Raw genomic sequence first — 20878 nt, 5'->3', positions numbered from 1 at the left:
ATATACCCAGAGCCAGTTGCCGAGTTTAGAACTGCTGGCTTGAGCTACTGGTGCTTAGTGGTAATTTCACATTTACAAAATAGAACATTAGAGATAATGGTATTAATACAGAGAAGGGTTTTGCGTGAAATCTCCCTGTTTTCAATTATGGTTTTAACTTAGGTATTGAAAATTGAAAATGTTTATCACTGAGGAATTTGTAGTTTAGTCTGATACCTTTAAAAATGCAGTGCGTTGACATGGTTTTTAAAAAGTAAATATTATAGGGCGCCTGGGTGGCTCAGTAGATTAAGTGTCTGCTTTTGGCTCGTTTCACAATTTGGGGTTCCTGGGATCAAGCCCCGTGTTGGGCTCCCTGGTCCGCGGGGAGGCTGCTTCTCCCTCTCCCTCTGCCCCTCCGCCCTGCTTATGCTCTCTCTCTCTCTTAAATAAATAATAAAATCTTGAAGAAAAAATAAATTTTATAACTAACCAATTCAGTCATTTACTTTGGTTGAACTAAATTTTGTTTTGAATTTTGAAAAGAGCCCAAGACTTAAAATTTGCCATATCTAGATATTCTATAGTTGACCATGATTATTCAAGATGTGCAGAGATCTTCAGAAAATTGTGTCAGTGCAGATGGATACTTCTCTTAAGAATACCATATGATATGCATGAAGATCCAAGTCTGCAAAAACCGACCAGTTGCACAACTATGGGATTTATTGGGAGACTCTTTTATAATGGAAATCTCTCTTTTATTAAGATGATTAAATGTTCAAAATGTGATATAGCTTACTTTTTAGGAAGACATCTATTAATTTCAGTAGGATTCACAATAGTACAGGGTAGATCTGTGTTATATACCGTATTTTGCTTATTTGGTTAAGGAGAGGTGGCATTTAATTGACTCAGAATGCCCCCATATGAACCTGGTAAAATCTTTCCAGTGGGTGGTTAATACTACAGCATTAACCTACCCATTTGTAACTATGGCTGCCATAGCGTCTCATAAGTTTCAAGAGAAAATAAAAGGACTGATCATTAGCTCTTATGTAATAGGCAGCTCTCCACAGTCCAGTCTCAATGTTGCAGTTCCTAGAGGAAGTCTGGGTCAGTCTGGCTTCCTGTGACTAGTGGCTACCCTCCCAAAGTCTAATTTCTAGTGCTAGAAGTGCTGACCTGGATTTCTCTTGGTGGGGCAGTTATTGTGATGTCAACCATGCTGTTTTCTCCATTCTGTGACCTTTTGGTTTATAACCTGGCCGGGGGTGAGGAGGGAGAAGAAGAATTTAAATGCCTGCTACGGGAATCTATTTCTTCCAGGAGACAGTTCTTCTATTGGAATGTAATACTGATAAGCCACTCCCTGCTTCATTTTCAGTTCTGTCCTAGTTGCTAACAGAGGCCTTGCCATGGGTCTTCAATGTCTTCCTAGTTCATCAGTCTTTACACATACTTGGGACAGGTCTCTTTGCTTAAGGGAGACCATCTTAGATATTCAAGGACTGATAAGGTCTCTGTTTAATCTTGGGTTTTTCCATTTTCTGCTATAGTTAAACACAGGCAAACCATTTGACCCCTGCCCCTCCTCTCATGACCAACAGAGGCCACTGACCCCGCAATGCAGGGGTCCCTTTCAGTCCTCTGAAAGGGGCAGGAGTGAATGGTCTTCACTCAGCACAAAATGTCAGCAGAGATGGGTTAGCTAAGAATCTGGCTCTAGCTAATCAGAGAGAAACAAGGGTACTGAGGGTGGAGCACCCACTTTCCTACCCACCTTCTGCCACAGAGGGATGAGAGTCTGGGGAGGCCCAGCCTATAAGTACACCCAGTTTCTTCCGGCACCTCCTTGTTTTAACTATCTCCCTCCCTGATCTCTTTGTTCTAGTTGCTCACTCACCTAGGAGCAGAAGAAAGTGGAGCTAGAAAAAAGATGCTCGTGTCATTCTTCTAATTTAAGGTGTTTCTTGGGCGCCTGGGTGGCTCAGTTGGTTAAGCCTTGGACTCTTGATTTTGGCTCAGGTCATGACCTCGGTCATGGGATTGAGCCCCCATAGGGCTCCATGCTCAGCTGACAGTCTGCTTGGGATTCTCTCTCTCCTCTTCCTCTGCCTCCCCCTGTACTCACTCACTCACTCTCTCCCCTCTAAAAATAAATAAAATCTTTTTTTTAAAGGTGTTTCTTATTGAGAGGGTTTTTAGATCATAAAATTAAGTTTGACTCCTGTTTTTAAGTTCTGTGACTCATGTAGCACGATAACCAAATAGTGCGAATATTGTTAGCAGTGGCCACTTTCTAAAACTAAATTGTAATTTCTGCAGAAATCATGTGACTTCGGGAGCTCATCATTAAGAGCTTAAGTTTTCTAGGTTCACCTATAATTTTAAATCGAGGCGAGCCTATATCTAAAGACTATTTTTCTAAATCCCTTTGTGTTCCTATCATTTCTACCAAGGCATGATCATCTTGGGAAAATATCACACAGAAGTAGAATCAGGGGGTGACAGGGGAGCTTTGTAAGATGGAAAGTGAATAGTCTACCTTGATTTCTGATAATCCCATATTTCCATCTGATGATAAGTGAGTACACTTTTCAGTATGTTTCCACCTTTATGAACATAATGATTTTAAGCAATTATCTACTGATTGTCTTTTCCATTTCTAGTCAACAGTGATTCATTGATTTTTAACTGTAGAGTAAATCAGCTGGTGGTTATGAAGGTATTATGGTACCAGTGAGTCACAAAGGCGCCTACTGACTCTCGTTCACTCTCAGGAGGAGTACGTAGTTTTCCTTCGCAGGGGAATTGAGTGTTACACTGCTTTGTAACCATTCTTTGAATCATATAACATTAAGATTTGACATGATTATTTTTAATTGACTTGGGGTTAGACAATTCTCATATTTGGTTTTGCTTTCAGATTTAATGACATACAGGCTTTGAGAAGTGAGCAAATTCAATTTTTCTGGTGACTATTATAGCATTTTCTGGTGACTATTACAGCGTAAGCCACGAGAGTACAGTACTGTGCAGAGAATATGAAGTTATGTCCTGATCTCTTGCTGATTTTGTAAAGTATTGCCAGATATGCTATCTGACCCAAGCCCCTCTACCCCATTCCATATTCTCCATTCTCTCTTTTCCTTTTCTTCTCTCATAACCAAAGCAGAAATTTTAGGATGCATTCATTTATTCAGTAAATATTTATTGAAGAATTATGTGCCAGGTTAGACATGGGGAATGCAGTGGTGCATACCATGGACATGGTGCCTACTTTTTCACGGAACTTACAGTCTAGTGCAGGGGTTGGGAGGGGTGGTGGTTACAGATGCATCCTATTGCCTGTCTTTGTAAAGACTTTTATTGGAACACAACCATACCCACTCATTTACATATTATTGGTGGCTGCTTTTGCACTATGATGGCAGACTTGAATGATTGCAACAGAGACTTTTGGTCTGCAAGACCTAAAATATTTACTCTTGACCCTTTACAGAAAAAGCTAACCAACCCCTCTTCCAGTGGGTATGGTGAAGAAATTAAAGTGCAGGCTGGAGCCCGAAAAGCTTTATTAACCTTGTTAAAGAGTATAAACTCTCTTGAGGGAAGTGGACCAGTGGTGGAGTGTTGTAAGCAGGGAAAGTAACATGTCCCTATTTGAATTTTAGAAAAGTCACTATGGTTGCTATGTAGAAAAAACAATGAAGAACAAGTTAAGTGCATGCATTAGAATGAGAAGCGCTCAGGCATAGTGGTTAAGAGTCTGGACTCTTGAGCCAGACTGCAGAGATGCAGATTTTGGCCCTACCATGTACTGATTTTCTTTTTTTTTTTTTAAGATTTTGTTTATTTGACAGAGACTCAGCGAGAGAGGGAACACAAGCAAGGGGAGTGGGGGAGGGAGAAGCAGGCTTCCCACTGAGCGGGGAGCCCTATGCACCTGGGATCATGACCTGAGCCAAAAGCAGACACTTAATGACTGAGCCACCCAGGCGCCCCTACCATGTACTGATTCTGATGTTAAATAACTTCTCTGTCAGATTTTCTAGCAGTAAAATGGGGGTGGTAATCACAGAACCTAACTCTTGGCAAAATAAATAATCGATATATATGAAGCACTTAGAACATAGTATTTGCAGCCATCACTATTATCACTGTTGTAGTAATCCTGCTAAGGGGTGAGGGTGGTCTGAACTAAGGTGGTGGCAGTGATGGAAGCGGCCAAATTCAGGAGCTGTAAAGACAATAGAATTGATGGGTATCAGGGATTGGTTGGACATCAGTTGGGAAGATCAAAGAGAGCAAGAAGTTGAGGATGAAATGCAGGTGTTGGATTTGATCGGTTGAACGGATGGTGGTTCCTGTCCCCAAAGTAGGGAAAAACTGTAATCGAAAGAGGTTTGTGAAGTGAGGTAAATAGATGTTCAGTTTGGGGTATCTTAAGTTTAGGTACTAGATTGATGTAAATAGAAATCTAGCATGGGACTAGATTGACGTATAAGTAGATAGAAGGTCGATTGATACAAGTAGATATAATAAGATTGATATAAGTAGAAATTTGGGAAGCAGCCAACTGTAAGGATTCGAGATGAGAAGTGTGATGTGGGCTGAGGAGAGGGATGTAGGAATTGTCAGTGTGAAGCTGGTCATGGCACTTGGATAACCCAGAACGAAGCTGGAGTGAACGGTAGGCGTCTAAGAGAACTATGAAGAACAAAAGCAGAGGAGGATCAAAGAACCCATAGCCAAAGAAAAGATCTAATTTGGAGGAAGATAAGCATGAAGTTTAAATCCATTAAATATTCCCTTGTCCAGGTGGGCGAATTTGAGAAATATTTAAATTTGCAAGTTTTGCATTAGCATAGGCCAGCCTAATCCATAGCGTGTATTTCACAATGTGGGTCTTCCACGTACTGCGATTTCACATACGCCGTGTTCCATACTCTTCCAGTATACACTGTGCCCTTTATGGAATATTAGGCAATGTAGAGTGGTTGCTGTGGCAACGGATGTTGACATCTGATGACCTGTTCAGTCTGCTTTTCTGTATTTGACATTTCCTTCCCCTCATTTTTTACCTCCCCAGTTAGACTTACTGGATCTTGCTGTGAAAAATTGAAGTGGGGGAGACTGTCTTCTTTATGTGTTATACTTGGTTCAACATCAGTAGCTTGGGTCCAGTATCGTAGAGTTTTAGAATGATTTTTCTATTTTAATTTGCTTACAACAGTGCCACAACACTTTTGGAAAGAGCCGGGAGCTACGTCGGAGAGTCAGTAGGGCTCACCGGTTAGGCTGCAGCTAAGTCCTTGCCACTGAGGTGTGTGATGATAGAAGGCTGATCCAGAAGCTTTATCTATCTTATAACGCACGCCTGAAGAAAGGTATCACATTTATATAATCAGGCTGAGTGTTGCATTTTATATTTAGTTTTGTGTTATAGGAGGAAAAACTTTGAAATGGACCAGAAAGATTATTAGGTATACTCTCTGACTCTGCTTCGGGGTTACCTTGCCCTTTCCTTATCTTTGAGCTATTTTACAGTGCTAGAAACGACAGAATACTGATGGTAATGCAAAAGATTCTCATCCATTGAAATGGAAATTGTGTACAGTGGAGTGCAATTGGTTATTGCCTTGTGGATATTGACCAATGTTACCAGTTTTGCATCTATTTACAAACCCTTTGCGGTATTCTTGATGTTTAGATATTTGTTCTTTGGATTCACCTTCGAACCACTTTATCATCATACAGGTTTCCTTTTTAAATAAGGAATCAATTAAAATCTATGATGTTAAAAACAATTGTTTTGTTACCTACACACATGTGTGTTTATACGTGCATATAACACCTCGAGAAAGATTCCCAAAGTGCTGGCTGTGATTGCCTCTATAGGACAGAAGGCAGGAAAATGTGCTTTACATTAGATGTCCTTTAGGGTCCTTGGAATTTTCTATCATATGCTTATATTACCTAAACAAATAAATTTTTAAAATTCCTTTTTGAACTCCCCCAAATCGATCCTTAGCTAGCCCTTACCAAAACTTCAGCTAAATTCACATTTAAATTAACTGGCTGGGTGATGGACACTGGGGAGGGCGTGTGTTGTGGTGAGCGCTGTGTGTTGTTAAGACCGTTGAATCACAGACCTGTACCCCTGAAACAAATAATACATTATATGTTAATAATAATAAAAAAGATAAATTAAAAAATAATAAAAATTAATTACTTAATTGGCCCTCTAAAAAATCTTTGTTTCTCAATATGCTCCCAGCAAATAGCAACCTACATCTCAATGTCACTCCTAACCCTTTACTTCTGTACTCTTTAAGGTCAAGTTTGTAACTTTTCAAGATAACTCTACCACTGTAGACACATTTTGGTCAGATGGTCCTAATTCTGCTATGAATCTAGGGAGGACTCCGATAATCTCAGTGTGGAGTGAAGGCACAGACCCGGTTGCTGTTTTGCAGTTTTAAGTTCACCTTGCCTCTTCCCCGGCTGTGCATACTCGATAATCCTCTTGGCTAATTATAGCTAGCAGCTCTTCCTCTGAGCTGGAGGTTCTCAAGCTTGGATGCATATTAAAATCACTTGGGGAGCTTTTAAAAATGGGAATGCCCAGACCAATTAAATCACAAAGTCTGGGGGTGGGACACAGACATCAGTATTTTTTAAAGTCACTGAGGTGAGGCTAATATTGAAAAACGCTGCCCTGTGCGAAGAATGGTACTGATTTAGCAAAAGCTTCACATTGGATACCTCAGCAGCAAAAGCACTCAGGATTTCTGACCGGAAGATCTGCACGGGTGGTGGGGGAGGGTCCACACAGACACGGAGACAGCCCTTACAGAATATCCGTATGCACCAAATCTGGTTTTCCTTGGGCTACCTCTGGAATGGGGCAGACTAGGTATTGGGTTTAAAAGCCTAAACTGACTTAGTTGGTCTTTACCATATTGTTTTTGTTTTTTTAAAAAAAATAGTTCTGAATTCAGCTACACTCTCACTGAGTAGAAAATAACCGACTATTGAGTGCCTATCCCCGCCTTCTCCTCTGCCGTTAGAGGCACAAAGCCAGCCTCGTGACGGGTGCCATCCAGTACCACTGCCACCATATGGCGGTATTACTGACAGGTAGTTATATTTATCATACACCGGACGTCTGGGAAAACCACATACTGTACGTGACCTATTAAATGTCTGTTTTTGTCAAAGCTCCTAGAACCCCATTGCATTAACCCATAACAATGTGCTTTATTAAGAGGTCTTTGATAGTTAGTTTTAGAAGGGGAGAGGTTAAAAAAAAATGTATCCATTCGTTTATTTTGGAATGGTAAGGCAAGGAAATAGCCTATTTCTTGGGATGTCCTTCCCCTGCCCAGAAGATATCTCTTAACGGAAAGTCCTGATTAATAGCCTGCTTCTGTTTAACATTTTAAATCTTTTTATTGTTGCCTCAGCCTTTTATTAAACATGAAAATTTGTATCATAAACTCTTCTGTGGTTTGCTTTCATGTACTCATTGTATATCCCCCTCCCTTTTGTATAGGAAGAGAGAGATGTCAATAACCCCATGCCTAACCGAGGAGGCAATGGATTAGCTCCTGGGGATGACAGGTTCAAACCTGTGGTACCATGGCCCCATGTTGAAGGAGTAGAAGTGGACTTAGAGTCTATTAGAAGAAAAAACAAGGCGAAAAATGAACAAGAGCGCCATGCTGGAGGAGATAACCAGAAAGACATAATGCAGAGGCAGTATCTCACATTTAAGCCTCAGACATTCAGCTACCGAGATCCTGTGCTACGTCCAGGGGTCCTCGGTAACTTTGAACCCAAAGAACCTGAGCCTCACGGAGTGGTTGGTGGCCCTGGAGAGAACGCCAAGCCATTGGTTTTGGGACCAGAATTCAAACATGCAATTCAAGCCAGCATTAAAGAGTTTGGATTTAACATGGTGGCAAGTGACATGATCTCACTGGACCGCAGCGTCAATGACTTGCGACAAGAAGAGTAAGCACATCCTCTTCTTTCTAAAATTGGGGCAACTATTGTTTCGATAGGTATTTAGCTAGATTGCTAGAATGGAGAAAATATTTTTGCCTTTATTTCAAGGAAATAAAAGGCTCTTCGGTCTGCAAAATGGCCAGGAGGAGGAGATCGCTTCATTTATGCCATTAGATTGAAGGTATGACATACAAAATCCTGGGGGTTTGACATCAGTGCTACTCAGATGTGGTCCCTGGACTGTCACCAGCTGTGAATTTTTTGTTACCAATCCACAATGAGAAGGTGAACTTGTACCAGAGTGTAAACCAACCAGTAAATACTTTGTTTAGTACAAGTTGACAATGCGTTGATTTTCATTCTGGATCAAGCCCCTTGTCTTGTTGTGGAGTAATAACAAATAGTAACACTGCTTTAGATGTCTCCTGTAATTACCTCGATATTGATGTTTCCTTAATCTTTTTTCTCAGTACTACACCTGGAAATCAGAGCTCTCTGGGTCCATGCAAAAGAAGCACCCGAGCAGATAAAACCATGGCCTAAACTTTCAAATTATTTTCATATAGTTTGATTTAAAATAAAGGATTTCCAACTCTTTTGGTAGACAGTGGTTATTGAATGAACTCAAAGCTTTTCTCTTTCAGTTTATTTAATAACCAGTTCTACTCCTATAGGGATCTAAATAGCCTCCATTAACATGGGTGCAAATTTAATTCTGTGCTACTAGAAAACTCTCAGAATGTATTCTGATGATGTATTGTTAGTGGTTAATGTAGTCTTTGTCCTAAAATGTTAACGCCTTTACGCACACACACTCAGACCCCACAGCAGCATATGACCACTAAGAAAGATTCTATATCTAGTAAAGTGCTACTCAATAGACGTTTTTTTCTTTTCATATTTTTGTTTAAATTCTAGTACAGTACAATATTGGTTTCAGGAGTAGAATTCAGGGATTCATCACTTACATTCAACACCCAGTGCTCATTACAAGTGCCCTTCTTACGCCCATCACCCTTCTAGTCCGTCTCCCACCTACGTCCCTCCATCACCCCTCAGTTTGTTCTCTGTAGTTAAAAGTCTCTTATGGTTTGCCTCCCTCTCTCTTTTTTCTTTTCCCCATCTCATATGTTCATCTGTTTTGTTTCTTAAATTCCAAGACTTTGGACCTTCAGATATTAATTAAGAATGAGAGGGGGTGAATGAAATATGCCAAGAGAGTAGAGGGAACAGAAGTACAGAACCATGATGGTGAGAGGAGTTAGAGCATCTCAAGGGACTACGAAGGAGGAATCCTGGAGCAGTTGATTCCAAATCAAAGTAGAGGCTTGCCTGCTCATAAGGTTGCCAGATAATTTTATTAGCAAATAAAAATAGAGGACACTTGGTTAGATTTGAATTTCAGATGAATAATGAAAAACATTTAGTATACATATCGCAAGCAGTGTATGGGACATACTTACACTTTAGAAAATTGTTGTTTGTCTGAAACTTGAATTTAACTGGGTGTCCTGTACCCTTCCAGTCAGGGGCTAAGGGTGGTTATTACGGAGCTAGAACTGCCATGCAAATAGCCTTTAGGACCCGTGTGAGGCTCTGCAGTTCCTTATCTGGAGTGTGTCCCATTTATCTAAAATATAGCACTTACGCATACTGTTTATCTCTGTGACAGAACGTTCTTTGACAACCTATCAATGGCATTCTCACCACTGAGAAGGGAAGGGGAGAATAACATATATTGACTTTCTACTACATGCCAGGAATTAAGTAAGAATTACTTAATTACTTAATTCTTACAATCAAACTGAGAGTTTTTAGCTGTGTAGGTAAAGTCTGAAGCTTGGAGCTCTGACTTCTGTGTATTTGCCCAGCAAAATGGCAAAGTGGTGGTTCAGCCCAAGGTGGTTTGGTGCGAAAGCCCTATCTTTCCACCACATGTCACCTCAAGGTAGGTCTTTCCCTGGGAGATATGCCTCCGTGCCATGTTACAGTCAGCGGGTGAGCTTAGTGTAAAAATGGAGATTTTTAGCATTTGAGCTATTTATAAAAGATAGACCATAAAAACACCAATATAAATCTGGCTGACTTTTCAACATAAGAAATAGGCTAAGAAAATCAAATGACCTACAAGACAGAGAAGTACACGCCTCTGTGTCTCTCTCTCCTTCACCCCTCACATCCATTCTGTCTGCAAGGCCTCTAGCTTCTGCCACCAAAATATGTCTCAGATCACTTCTGAGGTGAGTTCTTTCATCGCCACTGCCACCACCCAAGTCCAGGCCACCATCTTCTCCTTGGAATCCCGCAAGAGTCTCCTTCATGGCTTCTCCATTTCGACTTCTGCCTCCTGCCTATCCGCACAGAAGCCGGTGTGGTATCTGAACCACTCAACTCGAGCTTTTCTGTGATTCCTTGCCCTCCCGGTGCACTTAGAGTAGAACCCAAACTCCTGAACAGCTGTCGCGACCCTTCTCTGCCTCGACCTCCTCTTGTTACTGTGCTCCTTGCGCACAGCGCTCTAGTTGGGCTGGCCTTTCCCGGTCTCTTTGCCTGTGCCCTTCCCTCCTCTGTGAACACATTCTCCCTTCCTGGGGCTGGCTCCTTCCCATTCTTTAGGTCTAGTGGAACCTCTCTATCCATGCTGTCTAATTTGGTAATGCCCTGCTTTATTTTTTAACACTGCTCTCTGGCCATTTCATTCATAGTACATATCTATTTTATAATTTATCAAATTTATATAGGTATTGGTTTATTTAGTTGTTTATCACCAGCTACTTCCAGTAGCTGACACCCAGTTGATAAATATCTGTTGAGAGAATGAATGAATGAATGAATGAATGAATGAATGAATGAATGAATGAAATCTGCTAGGGTTCCAGCCTTGACTCCATTACCAGATGTGAGATCTTAGACTAGTTACTTACCCACTCTAACCCTCAGTTACCTAATCCTTAAAATGGGTCTAACAGTACCTATCTCCCAGGATTGCCATTAGAATTAAATGATGTAATAGGCTAAAAGTCTTTTGTCACAGGCCTGCTGGTTAGAAACTTAAGTGTTCTTGAATTATTATTATTATTATCATTATTATCATTATTATTATTATTATCATCACTGTGGCACTTTCTTCAGGTCACATACCTTCTTGTCAAAATTTTAATGTTTTCAGTTATTACTTAACTTTGAGGTCCTCTGTTGCCTTTTGGAAAATGTAAATGTCACACACTGCCTTATCTTCATCATCTCGCTTCTACTGGTACCTTCCCTCTCCTGTGGTAAGTTTTTTAGATACACCAATTGCTGCCCAAACCCCCAAACTCTCTGAGTCCTCCTTGGTCTTATATAACTTCCTTCCTTCCTTTCTCTCTCTCTTCTGTCCTTTCTTTCTTGCCTTCCTCATTGCATCCCTCTTTCCCCTTCTTTTTCCTCTCCCTTCCTTCCTTCTTCCATGCCACACATAGGCTGATCGCTTCCCGTGTTCTTTTCTCTTGCATAAGTACTTAGAAATAGGTTATTGCATGTTCCTGTGTGTCATTCCTGTAAGTATGGTGTCCCCAGCCAAACAAAAGGACCCAAGACTATCTTAGCAGGTGCTCCTAAGCCCCTTTTCAAACTTTTAAGCTAGTGGGAAAACTATTTCTTTTATGATTCAAAATACTCAAGCATTATAACCCCCAGAGAGAGAGAGCGCATGCAAGCTTGCAAGCTCGAGAGTGCATGGAGGGTGGGGCAGAGGGAGAGAGAGAATCTTAAGCAGCCTGCACCCCCAGCTAGGGGCCCAGGCGGGGTTCGATCTCACTACCCCAAGACCATGACCTGAGCCAAAATTAAGAGTTGGATGCTTAACTGACTGCGCCACCCAGGTGCCTCCACCACCGCACCCCCCCCCCCCTTCTGAAACTTTATAAAACTGAATCCAGATTTTTTTCCCCCAAGATTTTATTTATTTATTTTAGAGAGTGAGCGCTTGAGCAGAGGGAGAGGGAGGCTGAGGGAATCTCCAGCAGACTCCATGCTGAGTGCAGAGCCCATCATGGGGCTCGATCCCACAACCCCGAGATCATGACCTGAGTCGAAACCAAGAGTCAGTCACTTAACTGACCAAGACACCCAGGTGCCCTGAATCCAGATTATTTTTTAAACTTGATTCTTTCTCATAATTAAAAAAGAGAGAGAGAGAGAGAGAGGGAGAGAAGCTTCATTCCTCTTTGAACACTGAAAATTCAATGTAGAATAAATAATTTCTAAGTAGAGTTATTCATATATTAGAATGTGGATAGTCTTAAGAATTTAATCTAAAATAAAAAGGCCAGCAACAAATAAAACATCCCTAAATTTTACATATTATCCAGTATGTGTATTAGCACTTTTCTCCTTTTTCTGGAAACGTATCGAAAGCATAGCATACATCCGTATCGCACACACTTACAGCCTCCCTCATGCTCGTCCCGCGTGGGGAATGTGCTACACAGAGCCTACGAGAGACTGCAGCTCTGGAATATAGGCCTTATCAGCCCTGTCCTCTTGCATCCATCAGACATTTATTCATTTATTTTTTTAAAGATTTTATTTATTTGAGAGATAGAGATTGAGAGAGAGAGAGAGAGAGCACAAGCAGGGAGAGCAGCAGGCAGAGGGAGAGGGAGAAGCAGACTCACTGCTGAGCAGGGAGGCTGCCATGGGGCTCCATCCCAGGACCCCGGAATCATGACATGAGCCAAAGACAGACACTTAACCGACTGAGCCACCAGATGCCCCTCCTTCAGACATTAAAATGAGCCACCTGCCAAGCCTGGAAACCAATCTTTGGGGCTATTTGTCCAGCTGTGACATCTGACACTGTGGTTAACTTGTTTGTTCTTGTGGCTGTTCCGTAGTCTTTTCAGATGAATGTTCTCTACCTTAGAAACGAGAGAACTGCCCAGCTGCCAACATGACTCATACTTATGTATGTTACAGCTTTGAATTACATGTACTGGCTGAGTAATTTACTGGCTGTTGATTGCTTGTTAAAAGAGTGAGTAACTGTATTTTGAGTGAACTGGAGGCCTAATTCTTTTTTAGAAACTTGATCCAAGAATGACTTCACCTGCCTTCACACAAATTTCCTATAAAAAACACATAGTTTTTTTCACAGTTCGACAGATATCAAGTATCTCCAATAAGCAATGCACTGTGCTAACCCATCAGTTGACAAAATACAGTCCTTGTCTTCAGGGGGCTCCCCATCTGCCCCTGGGGAAAAGGGAAAGAAATCCACAACATAAGAGTCATAGGAAAGGGGTGAGCAAAATGATGTAGTTCAGAGGGGGGAGGGGCACATCAAGTTACAGGAGTCCGAACAAGATTGAGGGAGGGGACACCAGGGCTGAAGCCTGGAGGATGAGTCGGGTCTTCCCAGGAAGAGTTATAGGTTAAGAAGACATGAAGGCAGGCAGTGACTAGGAAAAAAGCGAGTGGATCAGGAAGTATGTGTAGAGAAACTGGTAGGATAAGTAGGGTCATGTTTGGAAGACCACAGGGCCACACACAGAGTCTGCTGGTTGGTGGTCAGCAGAGAGCCTCCAAAGGTTACACAGAGAACCTTAGGGGACTATCAGACTGGTAAAGATGTCGAGAATGGATTAGGGGGTGGTGACCCGTTGGAGGGTTTAGTGGCTTAAGAGAAGGAGCTTCAGCGAAGGTTCAGGGACCAGAAAAAGGAGACTCAGTGTAAGAGAACAGAAGAGTTAGAATCAGTAGGCCTTGGCAGCTTGATGGAGTGGAAGGAGGAATCCAAGACAAATCCAGTGCTTGGAAGGGCGGTAACACAAAGAATGGAGCTGTTAACAGGAAAGGGCGGTTGGGATGGAGCAGGCGCAGTGACCTAAACCACCTCTCTGGCCAGCTTTAGACGAGTTCACGCGGAGCCCAGCAGCATGGGGAGCCTGCGTGTGGGGAAAGGTGGAATGATCTGTTTGTGAATATGTTAGATTTTCTTCAAATAAAGCTCCAGATTTTATTTCCCCTGCTGTGAACTAACTGCTGATGCAAATACATGGAAATTATTCTTGCCCTTTTTCTGCCCAAGGAGGCAGACAATCAGAGGTATATAATCCAGGCTATTTTGTTTCAAACAAATGAATTAAATATTTTGACTTGTTGAGCAAATTCATCTGCTTCTAATATTTAACCTTTCCTCCTACCTACACACCAATTGCATTTTTATTTTGTGGAAAGCTATCTTCGTTGCATTTACAAAGTGAAATAATAGATGTTAAAGTGCTCCAGAAATTCTAAGAGCTATGCAAATGTTAATATGATTAATTGTTAATAACTTTCTTAAGCTTGTCTGTGGGAAATTGAAGGGTTTTTTTAGAGATATTTTCCATGTACACTCATGCCTTATGTACCAGACAATTCTCTTCTTACCTGATATCAAAATATTCATGTTTATACTCTTATTTCAGGTGAATTGTGATCATGATCTTTTTTTAATCTTTTCTATTCATGTTAAAGGCTTTCTTTGATATCTTTGTTTAGAATATAGTGCTATAATTTATAAAACAGATGCTATTTTCAAAACGTTTAGTAGATATAGTATAGGGTTCCTTTTAAATTTCAGTTTCTACATATGACCCATAGGTTTCAGTTAGAGCTAACTAAAACTGAGCTGGTCATCCGAGGCTAAAACGAATTATTAGAATAATGTATAAACCCAATATACACGTATATATGTGAATCGTGTACATGCATATGGATTTCACCACTTTATCCCAATTTCTATTACCAGAATACATGGTGGACCCCATCCAAACTGCACTGGTCACAGTTACTAGCACGTGAGCCTCTTCTCTCACGAGGATGGCCCAAGATATGCCTCATTTTCCAAACTACAGTTTGGCAACCCTAAATCTAATCTGTAGGAAGCACATTTGAAATTGGTTTCAGATGACCCGTGATGGACATATTGCTTCTTTTTTATCCCCAAAGTATTACTTTCTAACTGGCTTGAAATTTTTTACTCCTAGAAGCCACTTTTTGTGAGTTCAGAGGTTTCCCAGATTAACTTTCAAAATAAATTGTGCTCTAATGCCCAGTTTCCCTTTTTCCTTTTCTTCTAAACACACACATAGGAAATCACACACATGCTCACACACACTTTGCACTTTGGAGTTTTCTCAATTGTGGTGGCCGAGCTGATTTTCGTTTGAAGTCCTGGCTGACAACAGGAAATATATTTAGCCAAAGTGGAATTATTACAGAGGTCAGGGGTAACTGAGGTTAGCCCAATTTCCACAGCAGTTGAGAAGGGTACCACGTTCATAAAGTGAGCCTACAAAAACTGGATATAGAGGAAATTCCCTCTAAGCCACCATGAGCAGAGTGGCAGCAAATCTGGAGTGGCGCCCTCTCCTTGATAGTATTCTGGGATAGCTCACTCCCCTTGGCGGAAACATTCTTCTCCTGCCGAGACCTCATTTGGTTGGTAAGGACCTTCCCATTCAGTAGTCATTTTCCAAGTTGCTCTTTTGAGAAGGGCCTTAGCTTCATTTCCCCTGCCCTTATCTGCCCCTGGTCCCCATCACTGGCATTACAAAAGCATAAGGTATGCCTGAGGAAAAATTATGAACTCAGGTGGTTTATTTTTGTTTTTTCAAGCCCTCCACCCCCAACCAGGAATTTAGAATAGGTTCCCTGCTGGCTACTTAGGGAAATATTTATAGAGGCACCACTAGATATCCCATAACATCCCACCCCAAAGGTAGACCATTTCAGGGAAAGGAAAGTCTTGACTCTTCCCCCACCCCCTTTAGGATAAGTTTCCCACCCATGAGGAGCACTGCCATGGAGGTTAAGGGATGGTTTTTATGCTCTCTTCTGCTAGAGCGTCTCAGTTTTGGAGCTAACAATTATTTCAGATGCGTAGTCCCTGTCCTCTGCTGCGAGGTTATCAATTCCTCCCCGGGGAGACCTCCAGACATAGACCCAGGCATGCCACGGTGCAATGTGGGTGTCGGAACACACGTCTCCCTAGGGGGTTGGCACGACCTGCTCTGGTAAAATAGCAGCTCAGATGAGTAGATGAAGCCAGGACCGTCAGATACAGCCTGTTTATTCCAATGTGTGTTTCCTCAATGCATATCGGCTCTTGTGTGTTTGGTGAATAAGAGAAATGGTATCAATTCCATGCAGAAGTGCTGAGGGTTCCTACATCTCGTCCTGCATGTGAATGTTTGGAAGTGGTCAAGGGCAAGGTTTCTCACAAAGTGACCCTAACAGTGTACTTATGAAGATATTAAGAGAAAAGCTGACAGTCTGGAGGAATACTTTTCTTTAGTTCAAGAAAGCGGGGGCTGGGGGGGTGTAGTGTCTTCTAGATGCACTAACTACACTTGCTACTATATTAAGCTGTCTGGGGAAGCTGCCAGTGCATCCAGAGAAGCTGAGAGGAAATGGATTGGTGAAGAAGGGTATCTCCGGATCAGACTTTTAATTTTGGCGAAGTTGCTCTGTATTAGAAGCAAATGTCCCCGGGGCCTACAGGAAGGAAAACAGAAGCCCCCGGGATTAAAGGCTGCAAAGACCCAGCCATTGCAATACTGGGTATTTACCCTAAAGATAGACGTAGTGAAGAGAAGGGCCATATGCACCCCAATGTTCATAGCAGCATTGTCCACAATAGCCAAATCGTGGAAGGAGCCGAGATGCCCTTCAACAGATGACTGGATTAAGAAGTTGTGGTCCATATATACAATGGAATATTACTCAGCTATTAGAAAGAACGAGTTCTCAACATTTGCTGCAACATGGACGGCACTGGAGGAGATAATGCTAAGTGAAATAAGTCAAGCAGAGAAAGACAATTATCATATGATTTCTCTCATCTATGGAACATAAGAACTAGGAGGATCGGTAGGGGAAGAAAGGGATAAAGAAAAGGGGGGTAATCAGAAGGGNTAAAAAAAATAAAAAAAGCTGCAAGGAATGGCCTATGAACATCAGTGGTGATTTTAGCTATACGGATTGATTTTGTTCTCCTCAGGGCTCTGGTCCCGATGTTCCCTGGGTTTGGATTGGTCTCGTCCTTTCCCTATTTTTCCTTTAAGTCCTACTTTCTTTTTTTAAATACATGATTTTGCAAAACAGAGGTTTATTGGGATAGGATCGATCGATCGATCGCTAGATCTCTATATGGCACTGTAGCAGAAGTGTCTGTATTGTATCCAAATGGTAGTCAAAGCCAAACTTGTGGACAGAGGCATAGTGTGACTGCAAAGCCATAATATAAGGTGTTTTCTACATTTAAGATGAATTATGTACATGAAACTGGTTAACCGTTAAGCCAAGCATGAACAAACAGTTAAGGAAGAGAAGAACCCTACCTTCTTTATTTATTCCAGAAGCCCTGCAGCCATCCTCGAAGTTAGTGCTCTGTAAGGGACTGCTCCTGTTAGGCCACACGCTCAGGAGAAACTCTGGCCAGTTTAGAGCCAGGTCTCACTACTGTCATGATAGGCTGTCAAAACCCAAGGTGACAGCCTCACCCTTTCCACATGGACACATACAGATACCTCTGGGATATCCGGTAGAAAGGATTAGTTTTGTAGAAAAGCAAAAGGTAGGATCTGGGAGAGATGGCAGTCTTTGAAAGTGGTTGCACTTTTAAAGGCCAGAGCCTTCCTTCCTTTTGACTGATTGAGTTTCAGGCTGACATCCACTCTGCAATGTGTGGGGCAGTTTTGACAGCTCCCCCGTGGTAGACACAAGTCCTTGGGGGAGAGCTGTAAAGCAGGATCATCAGTATCAAGGTTTTTTTCCATAGCAAGTATTATAGAAGAAGTAAGATGAATAATTTGTCGTACAACTTCTTGAGTGCACTTGTAAGTTACTTATCTTTGCTCACTTTAAGCTGAGAATGTAAAAAAAAATGCACTTGGTATGTTGCAAATAGAATTACTCTTATCATTCTCGCAACACGTAAGGTGAACATGCTAAAAAGTAAAAAGGTCAAGTGAATTGCGTGCATTAAAATTATGTTAAAATAGAGTTTGAGTTCAGTAATGTCTAGGAAATGGCCCATAGTTTTGCTCTCCTCTTCACAGGATCCCTGCAGCGAGATTCCACTCTCCAAAATGTAGTCAGTGTGTAGGAGGAAAAAATCACAGTTTTAATAGCCTAGTAACTAATTTTAGAATGAGCCATGCCATTTTAATCAAAAGGAAAATACCGCTCATTCTCCAGAATAGCGGGTCCCAGTGAGCAAATCAAACACCAGGATGAAGGGCTCTGGAGAACCATGTGAGAACCTGCACGGCATGTTCTTAGACCCTGGATGTGCACTACTGTTACTTTAAAGGAAGGAGTTGTGAAGTCGTCCCCAGAAGCAAATGTGAACAGCAGACCGCTGTGTTTCATCGTTTGTGAGGCAGGAGCTCCCTCCAGAGCCACACGGGCTGTGCCACAGGCCTGCTGGCGCGGGTCGCTCCCTAGAAGATGGGCAGCATGCCCTTTTTCTCTGAAGGACAGAACGGGAAAGGAGCGACGAAGGAAGACAGACAAACTTTCCTACAAGTTTTTGTTGAGGCGTGTGTGAAGCACAGCTCATTGGGGAAGTAGCATCAGGTAGTCAGTCTTACTTAAAATCAAGCGAAGAGGGGCGCCTGGGTGCCTCTGTCAGTGAAGTGGCTGCCTTCGGCTCAGGTCATGATCTCAGGGTCCTGGGATCAGCCCCAAGTCCAGCTCCCTGCTCAGTGGGTAGTCTGTGTCTGCCTCTGCCTCTGCCCCTCCCTTGCTCTCTCTCCCTCTTTCTCAAATAAATAAATCAATGGTTTAAGAAAATAAAATCAAGCAAAGAGTATCTTCTAGGCAGACAGTGAAACAGCCTAGATTGGGTTTGACTGCTTCGTAACCTTCTCTGGCTTCTGTCATGTTTGCTAGTCTCTGCCTGCACAGTCAGATGTTGGTCATTAGAGCTCAGGGCAGGACAGGTTGGAGTTAAGGGTGTGCTAGGGGACATATGCCATAGACCTAGAAAGACACAGAAGGGCAAGTTCCAGTCTGAGGGCATTTATTTATACTTTTTTATATAGTTCTTTGGGGAAATATTTCTCAGTTACTTTATTTTTTTAAAGATTTCATTTATTTATTTGACAGAGCACAAGCAGGCAGAGTGGCAGGCAGAAGCAGGCTTCCAGCTGAGCAGAGAGCCCAACATGGGGCTCGATCCCAGGACCCTGGGATCAGGACCTGAGCCGAAGGCAGATGCTTCACTGACTGAGCCACCCAGGCGCCCCCTTCTCAATTACTTTAAATGCAGTATAAGCTATGTTTACCACGTCCACGGAATTAGCTCTGTCATTGTGATGGTGCTTTGCTCCCCTATTTCTCTGATACAGCAGGTAATGAAGACAGAGGGTCCTCAGTAAATGACAGGACCAGTAGCATCATTGTCCATTTTATTGAGCACCTACTATATGTCTGGCAGTGTGCCAAGGGCGTTAATACACGATCTCCAATCTTTACAACCATATTGAAACAGTACATATTTTTTCCACTGTGTTTTTAGTACCTGAGGCTCAGAGAAGTAGGTAATTTGAAGGTCACATAACTTTAAGATGGTGGCCCTGGGATTCAAAATCTGGCTTCTAGAGCACGTTGCCTTGTTAGTGATGCTAGACTAATGGCCAAGGGGGTTATGTTACAGGACACTACAGTGTGTTTACTTTATGAAAAAGAAAAATGGAGAAAGTTAGGAAAAGGTAAAAGGCAAAGACATTTTTTTTTAAAGATTTTATTTATTTATTTATTTGAGAAAGAGTGACAAAGATAGAGCACCAGTAGGGAGGAGAGGGAAAAGTAGGCTCCCCGCTGAGCAGGGAGCCTGATGCGGGGTTCGATCCCAGTGACCCGAGCAGAAGGCAGATGCTTAACCGAATGAGCCACCCAGGTGCCCCGGGCAGTGACTTTTTATCTCGTTATTGCCCAATGTTTTTCCGCCAGTAAGACAGGGTTTCTCAGTCTCAGCACCATCACATTTTTTGTCGTGGGCGCCGTCCTGTGTAGAGTATGGTGTTTATCGGCATCTCTGTATTCTGCGCGCTAGATGCCAGGAGCCCACGCACCCCTGGCCCTGGTTGTTGTGACAGCAACAACAACAGATGTCTCCAGAGTTTGCCACATGTTTCAGGTAGGGCAGAATCTGCCCTGATGAAGAGTCACCGCACTAGGAAGTCAATCAAGGTCATGCTTCGGTGGGCAGGGGGAGGCTGGTGGTAATACAATGGAAAGAACGGAGATGGGATTTCTAGCATTTTGGAAAAGCAAAGCACAGATTGATTGAGCCGAATAAATAGGAAGACCTGATCCTTGGTAAAATGAAGTTAGTTATTAGAAGCGGAGGATTTTGTCATGGGTGTCAGGCTCCCTGGGGGCAGAGTATCAGTGGCATTACAGTAATCATTCATAGATAACACAGATATCTCTTTCACTTTGGTTCTGTGTAACAGATACTGGGGGTGCAATGCACAGAGCTGGCCTTTATTTATTCCACTACTGAGAAAACAAAAACCCAATCCTGCCTTTTGTTTAATCCCACATTTCAGTCAGTGGTGGCCACTGATGACATTTTCAAGATTGAGTACATTTTGTCTGAACTTATCCTAAGTTATTCAACCCATTCTTCTCTTGAATTATCTCTTATTTCTCTTCCACCCCCCTTTTTATTTTTTTATTTTTTTTAATTTTATTTTTTTTTAAAGATTTTATTTATTTATTTGACAGAGATAGAGACAGCCAGCGAGAGAGGGAACACAAGCAGGGGGAGTGGGAGAGGAAGAAGCAGGCTCATAGCGGAGGAGCCTGACGTGGGGCTTGATTCCATAACGCCAGGATCACGCCCTGA

The 20878-nt window shown here is 42.2% G+C and overlaps 1 protein-coding gene across 3 annotated transcripts in view; it reads left to right on the top strand.

Annotated features, from left to right (window-relative positions):
- GALNT7 (polypeptide N-acetylgalactosaminyltransferase 7) overlaps positions 1-20878 on the top strand; it is a 138770-nt gene that overhangs the window by 65167 nt on the left and 52725 nt on the right. For all 3 annotated transcript variants that reach the window (XM_034661381.1, XM_002912668.4, XM_011221325.3), the window contains exon 2: positions 7541-8001. In XM_034661381.1, the coding sequence (XP_034517272.1) occupies positions 7541-8001 (461 nt within the window). The remainder of the gene's footprint in view (positions 1-7540; positions 8002-20878) is intronic.

Source organism: Ailuropoda melanoleuca, chromosome 5, assembly GCF_002007445.2.
Source record: "Ailuropoda melanoleuca isolate Jingjing chromosome 5, ASM200744v2, whole genome shotgun sequence".
NCBI classification, from domain to species: domain Eukaryota; kingdom Metazoa; phylum Chordata; class Mammalia; order Carnivora; family Ursidae; genus Ailuropoda; species Ailuropoda melanoleuca.
The sequence above is the reverse complement of the archived record's forward strand: the minus strand, read 5'-3'. Positions and strand labels throughout refer to the sequence as shown.